The sequence below is a fragment of the Microchirus variegatus genome (genome assembly GCF_963457635.1).
Source record: "Microchirus variegatus genome assembly, chromosome: 7".
Lineage (NCBI taxonomy): Eukaryota > Metazoa > Chordata > Actinopteri > Pleuronectiformes > Soleidae > Microchirus > Microchirus variegatus.
This window is the reverse complement of record NC_139808.1, coordinates 894,419-914,803: the sequence shown is the minus strand read 5'-3', so window position 1 is coordinate 914,803 and position 20,385 is coordinate 894,419. Positions and strand designations below refer to the sequence as shown.

At 39.0% G+C, this 20,385-nt stretch overlaps 2 protein-coding genes across 2 annotated transcripts; both read left to right on the top strand.

Moving 5' to 3' along the window:
• Nucleotides 1–378: 378 nt before the first annotated feature.
• Nucleotides 379–9,427, top strand: LOC310929731 (solute carrier family 2, facilitated glucose transporter member 11-like; the record flags this gene model as incomplete). The annotated part of the gene is made up of 12 exons (XM_083892577.1): nt 379–402; nt 1,022–1,120; nt 1,812–1,972; nt 2,693–2,817; nt 2,913–3,042; nt 3,119–3,267; nt 3,365–3,552; nt 5,550–5,660; nt 6,776–6,877; nt 7,385–7,460; nt 8,014–8,141; nt 9,206–9,427. The coding sequence occupies 12 exons, from the start codon at nt 379–381 to the stop codon at nt 9,425–9,427; spliced, it is 1,515 nt and encodes a 504-aa protein (XP_083748703.1).
• A 3,156-nt stretch (nt 9,428–12,583) lies between these two features.
• Nucleotides 12,584–19,961, top strand: LOC310929730 (solute carrier family 2, facilitated glucose transporter member 11-like; the record flags this gene model as incomplete). Its single annotated transcript, XM_083892576.1, has 12 exons — nt 12,584–12,604; nt 13,564–13,662; nt 13,748–13,908; nt 14,958–15,082; nt 15,181–15,310; nt 15,421–15,569; nt 16,767–16,954; nt 17,048–17,158; nt 17,242–17,343; nt 19,041–19,116; nt 19,548–19,675; nt 19,767–19,961. 12 exons carry the CDS (start codon nt 12,584–12,586, stop codon nt 19,959–19,961), a joined length of 1,485 nt encoding a protein of 494 aa, XP_083748702.1.
• Between the last annotated feature and the right edge of the window lie 424 nt (nt 19,962–20,385).

The window sequence follows — 20,385 nt, the reverse complement described above, 5'->3', positions numbered from 1 at the left end:
ATTTAAACAAGTCCATTTATGATTCAAACACGCGACTTCAGAGAATAAGTTAAGCACCTGAACGGTGACTTATCACATCCTCGCTCCTCTGACGTGTTGTTGGTCTTAATCGCTGACTGAACTGAATTGTTGCGTCATTCGCGGAGGTTGTGCGCACAGATTGCGCTGATATTTAAAGAGCCCCGTGCAGCAGGCACTCACACACACACACACATACACACTTGCGCGTAACCGCTTCGCTGCACAACATTCAGCCAATCACAGACATAACCGCAGGCAGGCTCGTGCCCGTGCTGACTCGGGGGGGAGTTGGATGTGAGCGCTTTGCTGCTGGACCTGACTTTTTTTTCCTCTTAGTTTGACCACCTTTGATTAACAATGTCACACTCTGCTGCACAGAAGGTAAATATAAATATATATATATATATATATATATATATATATATATATACATATTATATATTTTGTTTTTCCTCCTTAGAGAAACTCTTCAGGTACATTTTCCTCGATCTGTATTATTTATTGCAAGTTAATGACTTAATTTAATGGTTTACACTTGGACAAACAACTTAAGTTAAATGCCATAGTTGTCATAATATGTTTTGTTAAAGATAGATAAGTCATTATTTCACATAACATTGGCTGTATTTGACCTCCAACATCAGTTCATTAGGTATTTTCTCTTGTTCAGATCATTCTCTGTAAACTCTAGAGATGGTTGTATGTCAGCAGTCTGTAAAAATGCCTAAATGTGGAGTTGCTGCAATGTGATTGGCTGATATTTGCATTAAAAAGCAGTTACACGTGTGTACCTAATAAACTGGCTGGTGAATGTATCTTTGTTATGTGATATGGTTTTAGTTTACACATGTTGACCTTAAAAGACAACAGGCTTCAAGTCAGATTTTTATCTTTTATCTGACATGATTTGCAGCATAAAATCAAAGCACCTAATCTCATGTTCATATATATAATCTGATTAAAAACACTTGACATGTGTCTTTTCTGGTCGTGTCAACAGGGCAGTTCTCTGAACCTGGTGCTGATGGTTCTGGCTGCAGGAACAGGAGGAACTCTGCAGTACGGCTACAACCTCGCCATCATGAACGCACCGACAACTGTACGTTTCTCTTTCACTGCTTCAGATTTTTGATTTTCATGTGCTTCTGAAAAACCATTTCCCTGAAGAAAGTGTTTTTCAAGGGTTCTTGGCAACACTAATGGTTCCAGTAAGAACCATTTTGATCCAGAGAACCCTTTAAATCCCCTTTCCTGAATAAAGGGTTTTAAAAGGGTTCTAGGTGGAACCTTTATTAAAAAAAACCTTTATAAAAAGGTTCTACCTGGAGCCAAAAAGGGTTCTTCTATGAGCACAAGCCGAAGAACCTTATGTGGTTCTACTTCGCACTTTTATTTCTAAGAGTGTAGAAGACAGTCTGGAGGTGGAGTTTTTATATTCAATACAATTCAATGTTATCTTTAATTATAGCATAATAATAATAATGGCTATGATGTGATATGAATGAAAAGGGATCTGGATCCTGCAACCTGCAAGATGAGGAAACAGAGAGCGAGAGCGGACAAGGTTAATGACATATAATGCATAACCTGTGCACACCAGCATCAGCATTAGGTCATCGTTTGAGTGTCTTCTTGTGGAAGTGATTAAACTGATGTGGGGTTAAATATATACACCTCAGTAATGAGAGTAAGTTTTAACTTTGTTGTGTTTACATTTGTGTGTGTGTGTGTGTGTGTGTGTAATCGGTTACCCAATTGGTTTGGAAACTTTGATCTTATCTCATCTTCAGTTTATTCAGACGTTCATCAACACCACAGTCCTGGAGCGCTGGGACGTCCAGTTGCAGTCGTACCAGGTGACGCTGGTGTGGACCATCATCGTCTCCATCTTCTCGTTGGGGGGATTCGCCGGAGCTCTGATCGCAGGACCTATGACCATACGCTTTGGGAGGTAATGATATAATATAAGATGCTTTTAAAATCTGGTTCTGTTACTGTGGATATAAACAGCATAACAACAACAACTGTCTTTTACTAAACAACTACCAAGTGTTACTGATTCAATGACTTTTGAAGAACTTTGACCTGCATGAATGAGCATCTACACAGACAGTAATTGCACTTAATCCACTTTGCACATAACGAATATCGCACATTTTTGCACGCACACGCATTAAATGGCCTGTTTCTGACACTCGGTCACCGTAGTTTCACCATAACTGACTCAAACAGGAATTTTTGGGGGATATTTGTTCTCTTTGGATTGACAGAGTTGCATGATGATGAATAATATTTAAAGGTGCATTATGTAATAAATCATAAAATCCTCCTAATATGTCACAGAGACTCAGGAATAATGTTCATATAACAAACTGAACTCACCAACAACAACAGTACAGACAAAATATTTGCATTCAAAAAAAATTTTTGCAGACTGCAAATCATGTTTATGTTTTGAAATCATGTTTTGGCATGTGGCGCCACCTACCGCCGTCTACCAATCATTGCAGTCAGTAGAGTCTCAGCTGCCGAGCAACCACGGGTTGCCAGTTACGTCAGAAAACGAAACCTAAAAGACCTTGGTGTTTTGAATTTGAATGTAGTAACTGTTTTTGGCCACATTGTTACATGTGGCGCCTTTAATTGTTAATCTGTGTTCCCTCTGTGAAAGGAAGAAATGTCTGCTCATGAACAACTTTTTCCTCCTGACCGGCTCGCTCTTAGCCGTGACGAGCAGAGCGGCCAAGTCCTTTGAGATGATCATCATCTCACGCGTCCTGGTTGGAATAAACTGTGGTACGAAAGTTATGTCAGAAGATATCCTTTCTTTTTTTTTTTTAATGGAAAAGCACAAAAAATTGATAGAAATCCACTGTTTGTTGTTGGTTCAGGAATCAGCATGAACGTGCAGCCCATGTACTTTGGAGAAAGTGCACCAAAGCACCTGCGCGGCGCTGCCTCGCTGACGTCGGCCGTTTTCGCCGCTTTTGGCGTCGTGCTGGGACAAGTGGTGGGACTCAGGTATGTGGAGACTGACGTAAATAAAAGACGGCGTTAGTGATGCTGGTTTATATTGATTTAATTGATTTATTTGCAGAGAGATTTTGGGCAGTGAGCCGTGTTGGCAGTACCTTCTTGCCAGCAACGCCCTCCCTGGCCTCATTCAGCTCCTGACCTTGCCGTGGTTTCCAGAAAGTCCCAGATATCTGCTCATAGACAAGGGGGACAAGGAGGCTTGTATTAAAGGTGGGTCGGCGCCGGTGGAGAGGATCTCAAAGACAGTTTCCTTGTCCTTAATTAATCCACTACCACATTTTATTTATTCATTTTTATTACGCTGAAGCTCTGCAGTGTCTGCGTGGCTGTGAGGTCCAGAGCAGTGAGCTGAATGAAATCCTGCAGGAACAGGCAGAAACCAAAGGCATGAGGCCGAGAAGACCCTGGGAGCTGTTCAGCGATCGCTCAGTTCGCTGGCAACTCATCTCCGTCATGATCATCAGCAGCGCCATGCAGCTCTGCGGCAACGACTCGGTAAGGCAGGTCGATGTTTATGTCACCATCGGAGAGAGTTTTTCTCCAGGTTCTCCGGTTTCCTCTGTCCCACAGTCCAATTCTTTGGGCCTTCAATGTGGAGGATAAAGCGGTAGAAGATGCTATGAATGGGTTCTTCAAATCAAATCAAATGTGATATCTCAAAGCACTTTAAGGTCTTACAGAGAGAGGAGAACATGTACTTGGCTTCAGTAGTTAGCTGGACTTCCTTAAGTTGGAGATGTTCAACCTCACGTTTCAAGATCTTCAGGTTCTGAGTAACTGATGGAAAAATCCAGGTGTTTATCATCTGTAGGATCTTCTTCTTCTTCTTCTTTCAGTTTCGTCTGACTCCATCTCACCCTGTCCTGCCTTCTGTCCTCCACTGTTACACCAACTGACCTCTTCACAATCTTCCATGAATCTTCTCTGAGGTCTTCTCTATCTTCAACATCCTTTGTCCAGTATATCTTATATATATATATATAGACTACTTTTCAAAAGTTTGGGCTCACTTAGAAATGTCCTTATTTTTGAAGGAAAAGCACTTTTTTTTACATTAAATGAGTCAGAAATACACTCTATACATTGTTAATGAGGTAAACGTTACTATTCTAGCTGCAAACGTCTGGTTTTTACACTCTTAGAAATAAGGGTTCCAAAAGGGTTCTTCTACAAGCGCTGAGGTTCATCCTGGAACCATTTGCTTCTGAAAAACCAGAAATCCAGAAGAAAAGGTTTTTCAAGGGTTCTTGGTAACACTAATGGTTCCAGGTGGAAGCTTTATAAAAAGGTTCTACCTGGAACCAAAAAGGGTTCTCCTATGAGGACAAGCCGAAGAACCTTACATGGTTCGACTTAGCACTTTTATTTCCAAGAGTGTGATGGAATATGTGTATAGAGGCCCATGTCCAGTCTTCTAATGGTGTTAGAAGACTATTGGATGATTAGAAAACCCTTGAAAACCCTTGTACAATGATGTTAGCACAGCTGTTCTTTGACGAAAAGGGCAAAATTATTATTATTTGGAATAAAAATCATAATTGTCAAAGTCTTGACTATATTTTCTATTCATTTTGCAACTCTTTTGATGAATAAAAGTGTGACTTTTAATGGAAAACATTAAAACAGTGGTATAGGTGAGCCCAAACTTTTGACCGGTAGTGTACATAAGTACATTTCTTTATTTCCTAACCTGAGCTGTAGCTTGACTGTGCTTGTTATCTATACTAGAGAGTGTGAACGAGGGTCATCGGGGTTAACCTGAGAGACACAGTCCGCTATTGTGCAAGTGTTTTTGTAAGCGAGCTCAGGGCAGCGTGGTAGGTGGACGCTTGTTGGTTCTTGGTCCACCTCCCTCTGTTGGGAGTGATGTCATATTTCATATCGTCTTCCAAACCGTCGTGTCCTGCAGCCAGAACGTGAACATTCTCCCCTGCGTTTTCCCAACATCTCCGACGTAAATGTCATGACTGTTTAGCATAAACCTCGTTACTCGGAATACGTACCTTGAGCGACCGTGTAGATAAAGTTATGTAACCCGAGCAGATCGGTGTCGGTGATACTGCTCTCCGGTGTCAGGTGTTCTTTCCATCTACAGTACACAACAACAGGGTGATTGGAAATGTGAGAGGATCCATCAGCAGTTTGTGTTATGTCTGGGTTTTCTTTACGTTCGCATCAATAATGCACCATCGTACTACGCTCTGAATAACATTGACTTTAACATATGATTCTTATTATATGTACAGTACCTTTCACATGGTTTCTGTCTCTCTCTCATCAGTCATAACTGAAGTGCCCTCTCAGTAAAACCTAACCTAAGTTTCTTCTTCTAATCACATACTTGCTGGGTTTACAGAGAGGGAACAGGGTATTAACACAGTTACTCCATGTACAAAATGCTCAATCAGCTTAACTGCAGCTCTCTCTCTCTCTCTCTCTCTCTCTCTCTTTCTCGTGTTCTTTCATGTTCTTTTGTCTTTTTTTTCCCCCAGATTTATTTCTACGCATCGTACGTGTTTAAAGAAGCAGGGATCGCCGACGACAAAGTCCAGTACGTCACCGTCGGCACCGGCTCGTGTGAATTCACAGCGTGTATAATGTGTGTAAGTATACGACACAGATTAAAAGCTACTGTTCATGTCTTAATCTCTGTTAGGATCACGTGACATTTCACTATGAGGTCACATTTTTCCATGTGTTGTTTCTAAACTGTAAATAGAAACTTGTTTTATTAACCCTTTAAGGAAAAAAAATGTCTTTGCATTTTTTATTATTTTATTTTATTTACTTATGATAACAATAACGACAATCAATATTTATTTATTTTTAAATTAGACCCTACAGTATTTCAGATACAGGCCTCTACCAAACGGTTGAGACGTCTGTTCATAATAAACCTTAGTGAGTTCAGCTTGTTGCATTTTTCAATGAGATATAGTGACTTAAAGTGTAAATGGTTATGTTATGTCAGAGAAACAGTTGCACACACTTTCTTTCATGTCTGTACTTTAAATATAAAGCTGAAGATCTAGTGGTGAGATTGGAGACTGCAACCAACACTGCTCACAACAGGGCATTACAAAGACATTTTTCCTTCCAGAAAAACATATTCAAAATCTTTCACACCTTCTACCCACACTTCTTTTAGTAATTTATGTAAATATTTGTGTTCATAGTAAGATTCTGCTTCTGAACGCTGCTGTAGAAACATGGCGGCCCAAGATGGGGCCTCCATAAAGCAAGGCCCTGATCTAAAGTATATATGTACATACATATATATATATATATATATATATATATATATATATATATATATATATATATGTATATATATATATATATATATATATATATATATATATATATACACATGTGTATATATATATATATATATATACACATGTGTGTGTATATATATATATATATACACATGTGTGTGTATATATATATATATTTATAAACATATATAAAAGGCTAATTTTAAAGCTAAAAGCATTCAATTATTAGTATTATAATAAAGTACCTTCATACAATAATCCCTCCTAAATGTTGCACTCTGGAGCTTTAATTCAGTACGTTTACAATTTGGCTCTTTCTGTTGTTTTTTAATATTTAATATAGGTCTCAGTAATAATAATAATAATAATAATAATAATAATAATAACATGATTCCTCACAGACTCAAAGACTAATGTACGTATTTTTGAACTTTTTTCAGAATCTGCTGGTTGAGCACAAAGGTCGCAAGTTCATGCTGATGGGAGGGTTCATCCTCATGACCGTGTGGGCCGTGGTTTTCACCGTCGCACTTTCATTCCAGGTGATACAACACACACACACACACACACACACTTGCACAACACTCTTAACTTTCCTTAATAATGATGACTGTAGCTTCATGAGTGAGAAAGTCTACAGGACACAATTTTGGTTGTTTTAGATGCACGTTGTCGCCTCTCGTGCCTCATATTTATTGTGTTTTACTTATTCTTCTATACAGCACTTTGGCTCACTGTGGTTGTTTTAAAGTGCTTTACAAATAAAGTTGGATTGGACAAAAAAAAAGCTCACAGCTACAGAGAGGAAAGAAAAGTTTTCAGTGTGTCAGTCCGTCCACTAGGAGGCAGCATGAGTCAACATTCAGGCTTTATGTGACATATGGGGAAATGCTTCAAATATTTCAGTTGCTATAAAGATTTCCAGCATGTAAAGTGATAAACTAATTAAAAAGACTTTTTAATAATATGTAAAAATAAATGAAAATCAGAATGTCCTCTTTGTGAGTTGCTAACTGATATTTTGTCTTTCCTGACAACATGAAAACCAGAACTCTGTATCCTGGATGTCGTACCTGAGCATGACCTGCATCTTCACCTACATTCTCAGCTTTGGCATGGGACCAGGTCGGTTTAACTTGTTCTGAAACAAAAGAAGTTGTTGAAAGATTGACATATTTGCAGCAGGTGTGAACTTCTGCTGCTTCAGATATGGACCATGTGTTTATACTTGTGCATAAGAATGTGCGATATATATAGTGTCTTATATTGTTTTTTTCATCTCAACCTAGACAATCTGATGAAACCTGAATTTTCACCATCTATATAGACACAAAAAGTACTCAAAATGTATAAAATTGGACTGAATTTGTGAAATACGTCACAGTTCAAAGTTCACTTGGCTCGTTTTTATGAACAAAAAGAAAAGAAAAACATGTCTATTTTGTGACTTCTGCACAATTATTGCTTATATCACTGCTACTAAATATGTGATATAAAATGAATCATAACTTTGACTCAACGACACATAAGAGGCCTGAATATGTGACCTATAAACACACACATCCCCAGGATGTCCATATAAGAAGTTGTATATTATTCTCAAATCTAAGGGTTAAAGTTGTTGTTAAATAATGACTTGATTTGACATCATATTTTTTATTTTTATTTTTCCCCACAGCTGGAGTGACGGGCATTCTGCCCACAGAGATCTTCAACCAGGCCGCTCGGCCGGCCGCCTACATGATCGCCGGCTCCATGATGTGGATCAACCTGTTCATCACCGGAATGGTTTTCCCATTCCTCGTGGTCAGTGTGTGTTTTTAACCTGTCCACACACACACACACACATTCTTGTACTTGCTGCATACTGAGGACTGGGTTGTTGACAAAGTGAGGACCAGCATTTCCACTTTATAAATCACCACAATTACAAATATCTACTTCATGAATGACATCTATATAGAACTACTGGTTGCAGTACCATAAAATATCTGCAGGTGGAGCCCCAGAGCAAAAAGGGCTTTTTACAAAAACATCATACTTATACTTTGTCGACCAAAATTAAAAAAAAAAATTGACCAAAAAGTTTTGGTCCAAAATTGACAAAAAAACGTCATACTATACTATGTCATCCAAAATTTGAAAAAACAATTTGACCCAAAATTGTTGGTCCAAAATTTGACAAAAACGTCATACTATACTATGTCGTCCAGAATGTGATTTTTTTTTTGTTTGACAAATTGAGTATAACATGTTATAGCAACCTAAGGAAGTGATTTCAATGAAAACAAAGTGAGGACCGGCCAAAATGTCCTCACTCCGTAAAAATGACCTCACTTTGTTGGTTAAAAATCCTCACTGGTCCTCAGTATGCCGCAAGTACAAGAACGCACACACACGCACACACACACTCCGCCCACTTGTCGACAAACAGTCATTCAGTTTTTGTATCTCAACAGATTATGCAAAGTGGATTGTATTTAACAAGGTCCTACATCATTTATGCATAATAAACACAATAAAGTGGCTCCTGTGCGCCGTGAAAAAAAAAGTCCCCCGCATTAATTGAAAGGCATTATCACAAGTGTTTGAAACACTACGAAAATGAAACAAAAACTATTATACAGCGACTAGACAATGCAGGAGCACATAATATGTATAAAAAAGTGGATTTTGGGTCATATAAACCCATAAATACTACACAGTGTCCCTTTAAGATGGTTTTGTTACCTCCACGCTGATTTTTTCAAGTTAATCAGGATAACACTGAAGTCAAGCATGCAACAAAAAAAGGACTTAATGCTGATTTTCAATGATAAATCTGACTCAGGATCAGTGTGACAGCTTCTCTCTGCCTCTCTCCCTAACAGAGCGAGCTGAAGCAGTACTGTTTCATTCCCTTCGCCGTGGTCTGTCTGTTATCCACCATCTACGTCGGCCTGTTTCTGCCCGAGACCAAAGGAAAGACTCTGTCGCTCATCACAAGGGAATTCCACAAGCTCAACTTCAAAGGCCAGGACCAAACGTGTCCAGACTCTCAGACTGAAGCTCAGTATCATCTGGGTGAAGTTAGTCTCACCACGGCCTTCTAACCTCCTGAGACGCTGCAGCCTCATATGCGGACGTTACGTTTTTTGCTGTTCTGCTGCACCATGATTTTAATTTAATTTATAAGAACACTGACCCATCGACCTCATCTAGGGACACTGCCCGCACCATCTAGTGGTCTCATAACAACATTACACTCATGTGGGGGGAAAAAACCAAGATAGCAAGCAAACGTTTTATGGTAGCTCCCAACTGAAATATGGACAAGGGAAGAATCCTCATTGAATTTTATGAATGAAACTTGTATATTTATGCACAATAATGTCTGTAGATTGATACATTTGAGCAATATTAGCAAGCTACAAGGTCTGTAAACATGAAGTACTCCTTTGAGGACATCGGGTGTATCGTCATATTTTTTTTTTTATGATTTATATGACAGGGAAAATGTATGTATGTCTGTCTGTCTGTCTGTCTGTCTGTCTGTCTGTCTATCTATCTATCTATCTATCTATCTATCATCTATCTTGCAAGCAATCTATCAATCTTGCTAGTTAGCGTGTCAGTTAGCTTGTGATCTATCTTGCTAGTTAGCATGCTAGTTAACGTGCAATCTATCCATCTATCTTGCTAGTTAGCATGCTAAGTAACATGCAATCTATTTATCTATCTATCATCTATCTTGCTAGTTAGCTTGCAAGCAATCTATCAATCTTGCTAGTTAGCGTGTCAGTTAGCTTGTGATCTATCTATCTATCTATCTATCTATCTATCTATCTATCTATCTATCTATCTATCTATCTATCTATCTATCTATCTATCTATCTATCCAGCTTGTTATTATTCTTTTTTTGTATTTTAGGTTTCACAGCAGCCATCTGAACAGAAAGCAGTGTAAATCTACATATTGTGAAACAGATTGAGGACAATGGATTTTTAGATATCTACTTATTGTAGAAAACTAACATTTAATTTTATAGGCTAATTGAGTCCTTCTGAACACAAATAGCAAGGGGAAAATTGAGCAAAGACCGACCCATTGTCCTCATATACAGACATTGGTTTTTGACATATATCTAGAAATGTAACATTTTACTTCAACTGAAATTTGGTGCTACTAATCCCAAATAGTAAGGAGACATCACACAAATGTCTTGGTCTCAGGAGGTTAAAGATACGTGTCTTCTCCTGACCCTGTGACCTCTGACCTCTGACCTCTGACCCTGACCATGTGACCTCTGACCCTGACCCTGGAAGAAGTCACTTCAGTCAGACTGTGTAACTGGAATATTCACTTTCATATCACTGGAAACAACACGGCTACATCCACAGGCAGCACTGTCGCTGCCTTACTGTGAAAATGGAACTATGAGGTGGAGCTTTAATGCTTTCAATGTCAACTGAAATCATTGACCCACTGTGTGTACATGAATAAAATTATTTTTGTTGAACTTGAAGGTTATTCATTTATGTTTTAATTAGGGCTGTCAAAAGATTAACATTTTTAATCAGATGAATCACAGGGTAGCTGTGGATTAATCACGATTAATCACGATTAATTACCATTCATAAATATGTAAAAAAAAATCTAATTTTCTCTTTATATTGTTGTAGGAACGGAGAGATAAATAAAGCATGTGAAAATATAACTGTAAAGAACAATAAAATACTGTTAATAACTTGTAAAAACCTATACAAACTTAGTAAAAAATAAACATTACATTGTTAAAAAAAAACCACATTAAAAGACAATATAAATAAATAGAAAAAAATAAAATACTGTAAACTATACATTGCACTGTAAATAACTCACATTATAAACAACATATAAAGTATAGAAGTTAAATAGTTTTCTTACTAAACTCACAGCAGGAAATTCCTCATCAGCACTTTGAAGCACTGCTTCTACTAGTTAGCATTAGCGTTAGCGTTAGCTAGCATTCTGACGCTAATGTTAGCTGCTGTCTGTGTCCCCGTTAGTTAGACAGTGGCTGTTAATGTTATGATTATATCATTATCCACTTACAACTGTGTGTCTTTCTTTCTTTTTTCTTCCTCTTCTAACTTCCTGATTGATAATTCCTCTTCATTTTCCTTCATCTTCACACAGGTTAACGTGAGGAGACGTGGGGCCTCTTTAGGGAGGTTTACTACTGACATGTTATTGTTGTTTAATGGAGACGGTGATGCAGCTGCTCACTGATGCATTTAGGCTCTGAGTGTCAGGAGCCCCCCCTATCGACTCAGGACCCCAAGCAGTTGCCCTCCGCCTTGCCTGTTCATAAACTGCACGTCTACTCGTAGCGCGATGAAAGTGAGAAAGTGCGTTAAAAAATGTACGCGTTAATTCCACAAATTACTCATCCTGCGTTAACGCGTTAATTTCGACAGCCCTAGTTTTAATAAAGTAAACGTGATCGAATAAAAGTATCTTGCTTGTGTTTAATTGCAGGTTATTTATCCCTAACAACACAGAGCATTTTGGCTGCTTATTTCCATTACTATACACAGTGTCTTATAGCCTTTTTTTTAGCACAACCAAGGAAAACTGATGATCCATTTATTTTATTTTATCTTAACCAACTACATTAACACACCTTGTGCACAATTATTGCGGCTTTATATCACTGCTAAAAATGCGACATAAAATGAATCCTAACTTTGACTCAACAACACATAAACCGCTTTTTTGCAAAGCCTGAATATGTGACCTATGAAAACACATCCCCAGGATGTCCATATAAGGAGTTGTGTATTATTCCCACCGAGGGTGCACCTGCGGCACAGATGTCTTGGCTCTTTAAAAATGTCAAAACACGCACTGTTGAAATGTTTTTTCCACCTACGCCTACTCATTTTGTGGACATCTGTGATTACATAATTGTCTTTATTGGTAACCTTTTAAATTGTGATTACAAACCCCACACCGTTTTGCTGTATTGACAATAAAAAAAAACCACAGAATTAAACAATGTATAACCAGTAGTGGACAACAGCCACTGGAATTAACCAGGCAGACCAGGTTTAATCTAGTGCAGCGTGTAGTCATGCTGATCGCATGCGTCAAAACATGACGATCTTGGCTTGTACGACATGAATGGACAACTGAAGTCTATCGATGTGTAACCTCAGGGGGGGGGCTTCAAATATGCTGCTCCTCGACTCTGTGCAGTCAACATCTGGAGAATCAGAGCAAAAAAATGGAGGGAGCATCAAAAAAGGTAAGATACTGTTGTTGAATTCATCATAACATTACAATTGGATGGATAAGATTTCAGCTTTAACTGTTTTGACAAAGTAATGGAAAACACATGCTGTCATGTAAAATGTGTTGTGGCGAAAAGTGATGAAATAAACGTGAATTACTTTAAATTAACGACAAGTAATTCAAAAACTACACTTAGTTACAGTATTTGTTACGTTAAGTGATGACATACGGAAGGCTATTAGTGCCAAAAATGAAACAGCATGAATTGAGAAAAAAAGATTAAAGAAAAAGTCAGAACTCTCAGATTAAATTCAGGAATTGTGAGATTAAAGTCAGAATACTTAAGAGAAAGTCAGAATTATGGGATTTAAATCAGAATGTTGGGATTGAATAAGAAGTCAGAACTCTCAGATTCAATTCAAGAATTGTGAGATTAAAGTTATCTTAAAGTCAAAATACTGAAGAAAAAGTCAGAATTATGGGATTAACGTCACAATTATGAGGAAAAAAATCAGAATAAGAAAAAGTCAGAACTCTGAGATTAAAATAAAAATTGGGAGATTAAAGTCACATTCTGAGATTAAAGAAAAAGTCCGAATTTTGACTTTTTTCTAAGAATTCAAACTCTAATCTCAGAATTAATTCTTTCTTTCAGTTGTTTTTTTTTACATGTGGCCCTAATACTCTTCCTCTTCTGTAATAACTTGAGTAAGTAATCAAAAAATTAGAACAATATCTACCTATATTTAAGCTCTTATAAATGATTATATAAATAAACATTTAAATGTATCATTGTAGTCTGAGTTATGTGATATTGTGATGTTTGTTTGAATCTATAATCCAGCAGAATGGTTGAGTGCACTGTGTGACGACGTACCGAGCGTCATTGGTGTCACTGTCAGTCAATCATTAGCACGTTAGCACGTTAGCACGAGTTAACTTAACAGTCATTTGTGTGGTTGGTGGTTCCAGCTTCAGTACTGGAGGCTGTACGTGCTGTCGCTGGTGCTGGGAATCGGTGGATCCTTTCAGTACGGGTTTCAAGTGTCCGTCATTGCTTCTCCTGAAGAGGTAAGAGGTCACTAGATGTAGTATTTTCACAGATGCAAAAAATCCCTTGTTTACTCACAACAGCGATCATTGTGCCTTTTCTAAGCATGTTCAGAGTTTCGTGAACTACACGTGGATGACGAGGTACCAAGTTCCCGTGGACCAATCGGCCAATAAGCTGATCTGGTCCTTCATCGTGGCCGTGTTGAGTCTTGGAGCGTGGGCCGGAGCCATTCACAGCGGCAGCCTTCCTGTCACTTATGGCCGGTGAGGAACAAAACTGCTCTCTTTGGTCTGAAGAATCAAAAGAGTTCAGTTATCTTGGTCTAAATGAATTAAGTGGTTTTCTTTCCTGTTAGTCCGTCTTAATGTACTTGTGTTGGGTCAACGTCATTTATTAGGGTTGATTCAACTCCTTTACTAGGATTAGGTCGAACTTATTTTATTTGGGTTGGGTAAACTTAAGTTATTAGGGCTAGTAGAACTTATTTATATGGTTTAAGTGCGACTTAATTCAACCATAGAACACCATTGCTGGGTGGTAAAAATCACCCGTTGTTGTGATGGTGTTTTGAGTTTGAGCAATAGTGTTCTAGGGTAAATTGGGTTGGGCAAACCAAGTTTACACTAGTAAATACAGTTGATCAAACACAAACAAATCAAGTTGCCCAAATAGACAGAAAGCCATTCAATCACATGGTAATACTTTCCATGATTGAAGTTAATTCAAAGAATAACTCTTGAGTATTGATATTTAACCCTAGAACACTATCGCTCAAATTCAAAACACCATCACTAACGCCGGGGGATTCTTTTTACCCGAGATAATAAATACACCCAATAAAAAGTACTTACAAAATATATCAAAACATGACAATACAATACATATTTTAAACGGTGTCTAACAAAATGAAAGAAAAGCATCATGAGAGGACCATATAAAAATGATCCAAAATTACTGGAAAATTAGGAATTTGGGAACAAAAAAATAGAAAAAAAAATAATAATAATGAAGATGAAAACTTGGTTTTCATGAAAATCACATAAATGTATTTGCTCGGATGAAAACCACCCAGCAATGGTGTTCTAGGCTTAAAAACACAGGTGAAAACATAGTAAATTGTTTTTCCCAAAAGATGCAATAATGCAAAACCATAATTTAAAAAAAGTAGTTTTGAGAAACAAAATACATCAGAACACAGTGATATCCACATATACTATTGATCAGTTATTTGAATGCAAACATTAAATAGGTTGACTTTAACCTAAATGCTGCAATAAAATTGAACAATATTTAACAGAAAACATTGTTGCAGGAAAAAAGCTCTGATGTTCAACAACGTGGTGGCGATGGTCGCGGCCGCGCTCGTGCTCTTCAGTCGCACGGCCAAATCTTTCGAGATGATCCTGCTGAGCAGATTTCTCTATGGATATAATGTTGGTATGTTCCAACGATGACTGATGCGTGTATTTGTATGTACGTATTGAGTTTCTCATCAACCTCATTCATTTGTTGTGTATTTGCCTGTTTTTCCGCAGGTCTTGGCGTGAGCGTTCACCTCATGTATCTCGGCGAGAGTTCGCCAAAGAAGCTGCGAGGTTTCCTGACTCTCACCGGCTCCATCTTCATCGGCTTTGGCAAAGTTATGGGTCAAATAATTGGCATCAAGTAGGAAAAATGATGCTTCCAAGATTTGCAGTCGTCTCTTGATGAAAAACGACTGTATTCTAGGTGTGGATTCTTGGATTTGCTGCTTCCTAACTCATGGCTCTCTTTAGGGAGATGATGGGAACAGAAGACATGTGGCCTTATCTCTTGGCCGTCAGCGCCATTCCTGCCGTCCTGCAGTTTGTGACGCTGCCGTTCTTCCCCGAAGCGCCGCGATACCTTTACATCGACAAAGGAGACACTGAAGGCTGCAGGAGAGGTGAGCGACGAGGGGTAAAAATACATGTGTCCTCTTACTCTGACAAACCAACACTGGACCAGGTCGAGTTGAGTAAACTTTCGCCTTCAGTAAATTGAATTATTATGTAAAGGTTTAAAGGTACACTCTTAGAAATAAAAGTGCTAAGCAGAACCATATACTGTTCTTTGGCGTGTCCTCATAGGAGAACCCTTTCTGGTTCCAGGTAGAACATTTTTGTTACCCTTTTAAAACCCTTTGTTCAACACTTGAAAAAACGTTTCTTCGGGGAAAGAAGCAAATGGTTCAAGGTAGAACCTCAGCCCTTGTAGATGGACCCCTTTTGGAACCCTTATTTCTAAGAGTGTAGGGTTGGAGATCCTGGAAAAGAATTGATTTAAAAACAAAGGCAGTAAACGTAGATCGCTAATCTGTTGTTCCGTATTTTTGGGAGCCTCCAATGCAAAGGGCTCAATCCCATTTGATCTTCAACCTCGTTTCCACACTTAGAAATAAAAGGGCTAAGTAGAACCATATAAGGTTCTTCGGCTTGTTCTCATAGGAGAACCCTTTTTGGCTCCATGAAGATCCTTTTTATAAAGGTTCCACCTGTAACCCTTTTGGAGGGTTCCACCAAGAACCCTTTTAAAATCCTTTATTCAGGAAAGGGGGTTTAAAGGGTTCTCTGGATCAAAATGGTTCTCACTGGAATCATTAGTGTTACCAAGAACCCTTGAAAAACCATTTATTCGGGAAAGGGTTTTTTGGAAGCAAATGGTTCCAGGTAGAACCTCAGCCCTTGTCGAAGGACACTTTTGGAACCCTTATTTCTAAGAGTGTATGGTTGGAGATCCTGGAAAATAATTGATTTAAAACCAAAGGCAGTAAACGTAGAGCTCTAATCTGCTGTTCCATATTTTTGGGAACCTTCACTGCAAAGGGCTCAATCCGTTGATCTTCAACCTCGTTTCCAGGACAACGAGAAGCAGATGATCATCAGACCTGAGGGTCCTGACATTAAGAATGCTGATTCAGAACTGTGAAAGGGTTCAGGGTTCCAACTCACTGCTCTGAAAATGGCCTTTAATTGGACGGCAACATTTTTACAGGATTATAGAAAGAAATGGGAGCTGGAAGTAGAGAGAACTGAGGAATCCATACCTGGTTCAGGTACCACTACCATAGACGGTGCGCTGATAGAGCGTGGTGTTGTGATAGCTTTAGAGTGGCTGTGGCAGGACGACGACCTGAAGCTGGAGCTGGACGACATGCAGAAGGAGAGGGAGAGTTCACAGGGGGAGAAGGCCAAGACGGTGAAGGACGTGCTGAGCTCTCGCTGTGTGAGGTGGCAGCTGCTGACTCTGACCGTGCCGTGTGCCGGGATTCAGTTCTGCGGCATCAACGCAGTACGTTCACGTCGTCCAACGTCATAACACGCGGCATTATAGCGTGAACCTCGCAGGGTCGTTTAAATGGCTCCTCTTACTTACTTTTACCAGCTGTACTTCTACGCCTTTGACATCTTCCGCGAGTCAGGAGTGCCCAAGGAACAGGGTCGTTACTTGGCCATCGGTCTCGGAGCGACGGAGCTCATCGCCGTAACTCTGTGTGTAAGTGGAGTGTAATTTATGAGAAAGAAAGAAAGAGGATTGAACACTGTAGCATGATTTCTGACATCACTGCTGTTCCTCAGTCTTTCCTCATAGATCGTGCTGGAAGAAAGAAGTTAATGGGTTATGGATATTTACTGATGGGCATCACCATGTCTCTGCTGACTGTGATGCTCTGCATCAAGGTAACTTCAGCACCTCTTCTCCCTCTGTCTTGGGAAATGTATATATATACAGTACAGACCAAAAGTTTGGACACACCTTCTCATTCAATGAGTTTCCTTTCTTTTCATGACTATTGACATTGTAGATTCACACTGAAGGCATCAAAACTATGAATTAACACATGTAGAAATATGTACTTAACAAAAAAGTGTAAAACAACTGAAAATACGCCTTATATTCTACTTTCTTCAAAGTAGCCACCTTTTGCTCTGATTACTGCTTTGCACACTCTCTGCATTCTCTTGATGAGCTTCAAGAGGTAGTCACCTGAAATGGTCTTCACTTCACAGGTTTGCCCTGTCAGGTTTAATAAGTGGGATTTCTTGCCTTATAAATGGGTTTGGGACCACCCCAGAAGTCAGGTGGATACACAGCTGATAGTCCTACAGAATAGACTGTTAGAATGTGTATTATGGCAAGAAAAAAACAGCTAAGTAAAGAAAAATGAGTGGCCATCATTACTTTAAGAAATGAAGGTCAGTCAGTCCGAAAAATTGGGAAAACTTTGAAAGTGTCCCCAAGTGCAGTTGCAAAAACCATCAAGCTCTACAAAGAAACTGGCTCAAATGAGGACTGCGCCAGGAAAGGAAGACCAAGAGTCACCTCTGCTGCGGAGGATAAGTTCATCCGAGTCACCAGCCTCAGAAATCACAGGTTAACAGCAGCTCAGATTAGAGACCAGGTCAATGCCACACAGAGTTCTAGCAGCAGACACATCTCTAGAACAACTGTTAAGAAGAGACTGTGTGAATCAGGCCTTCATGGTAGAATAGCTGCTAGGAAACCACTGCTAAGGACAGGCAACAAGAAGAAGAGACTTGTTTGGGCTAAAGAACACAAGGAGTGGACATTAGACCAGTGGAAACCAGTCTGATGAATCCAAATTTGAGATCTTTGGTTCCAACCACCGTGTCTTTGTGCGAAGCAGAAAAGGTGAAAGGATGGACTCTACATGCCTTGTTCCCACGTGAAGCATGGAGGAGGAGGTGTGATGGTGTGGGGGTGCTTTGCTGGTGACACTGTTGGGGATTTATTCAAAATTGAAGGCAGACTGAACCAGCATAACTACCACAGCATCTTGCAGCGGCATGCTATTCCATCCGGTTTGTGTTTAGTTGGACCATTTTCAACAGGACAATGACCCCAAACACACCTCCAGGCTGTGTAAGGGCTATTTGAGCAAGAAGGAGAGTGATGGGGTGCTGCGCCAGATGACCTGGCCTCCACAGTCACCGGACCTGAACCCAATTGAGATGGTTTGGGGTGAGCTGGACCGCAGAGTGAAGGCAAAAGGGCCAACAAGTGCTAAGCATCTCTGGGAACTCCTTCAAGACTGTTGGAAGACCATTTCAGGTGACTACCTGTTGAAGCTCATCAAGAGAATGCCAAGAGTGTGCGAAGCAGTATTCAAAGCAAAAGGTGGCTACTTTGAAGAACCTAGAATATAAGACATATTTTCAGTTGTTTCACACTTTTTTGTTAAGTATATAATTCCACATGTGTTAATTCATAGTTTTGATGCCTTCAGTGTGAATCTACAATTTTCATAGTCATGAAAATAAAGAAAACTCTTTGAATGAGAAGGTGTGTCCAAACTTTTGGTCTGTACTGTATATATATATAACTTATATAGATCTTGTCTCTGTGTCTCTGTCAGGATCTGAACTCATGGATCCCGTACGTGAACATCGGCCTCATCTTCTGCGTCATCTGCCTTTATGGACTTGGACCGTGTGAGTTTTCTGTTGTTGAGTAAAAGACATAAGCATTAAAGGTGCATTATGTAATAAATGATAAAATCCTCCTAATATGTCACAGAGACTCAGGAATAATGTTCATATAACAAACTGAACTCACCAACAACAACAGTACAGACTAAATATTTGCATTAAAAAATATATTTTGCAGACTGCAAATCATGTTTATGTTTTGAAATCATGTTTTGGCATGTGGCGCCACCTACCGCCGTCTACCAGTCATTGCAGTCAGTAGAGTCTCAGCTGCCGAGCAACCACGGGTTGCCAGTTGCGTCAGAAAAACCTAAAAGACCTCGGTATTTTGAATTTGAATGTAGTAACCGTTTTCGGCCACATTCTTACATATGGCGCCTTTAAGTATAAGTCAGTGGCCTTTAAATAAAATAAAAAACACTATCTCCTTGTAGCTGGAGTGTCCATGGCTCTTCCTGCTGATCTCTTCCTACAAGCGTGGCGTCCTTCTGCGTATGTGATCAGTGGATCAGTCAACTGGCTCAGCATGTTTATCGTGGGAATGTTATTCGGCTACATAGTGGTGAGATATGGGCTGTGTATCATTATACTATATTATATACAGACAGTATAATATATATTTTAATCTATTTTCTCTTGTTTTTTTCATGCAGGATGGACTCGGCCAGTTCTGCTTCCTGATTTTCGTGGCTTACAGCGTTTTCAGCGCAGGATTCATGATTTTTTTTGTACCCGAGACGAAAGGAAAGACAATGGTTGAGATTATGGAAGAGTTTAACAAACTGAATTACAAGAACAGCAGAGCTGACGTGGAAATGGACGACATTTCACTTGCAACTAAACTTTAATTTGTTTGCTCATCTCATATGATTTCTGTTGTTTCTCCCCAACAGACATGTAATTGAAATATTCACGGACACATTCATGTTAAACCTTTAGTGAATGCAAGTACGAGCAGTATTATATTATATATAAAACAAAAAGTATCTCGGAATTACTTTAAATTTACCATCATAATAGTCAGCATCACCCTGAACAAGGATCTGTTGAAAATATTTGCAAAACTCTTAAGGAATAATTTTAATGATTTTTTGAAATTCAGGAAATGATCCATTTTCCCTAATGCACTTTGACAGTGAGCTGACTTTCTTCAAAAAAACAAAAAGTATCTAAGAATGACTTGAAATTTACCATCATAATAGTCGTCATCACCCTGAACACGGATCCGTCGAAATTATTTGCATATCTCTTAAGGAATAATTTTAATGAATT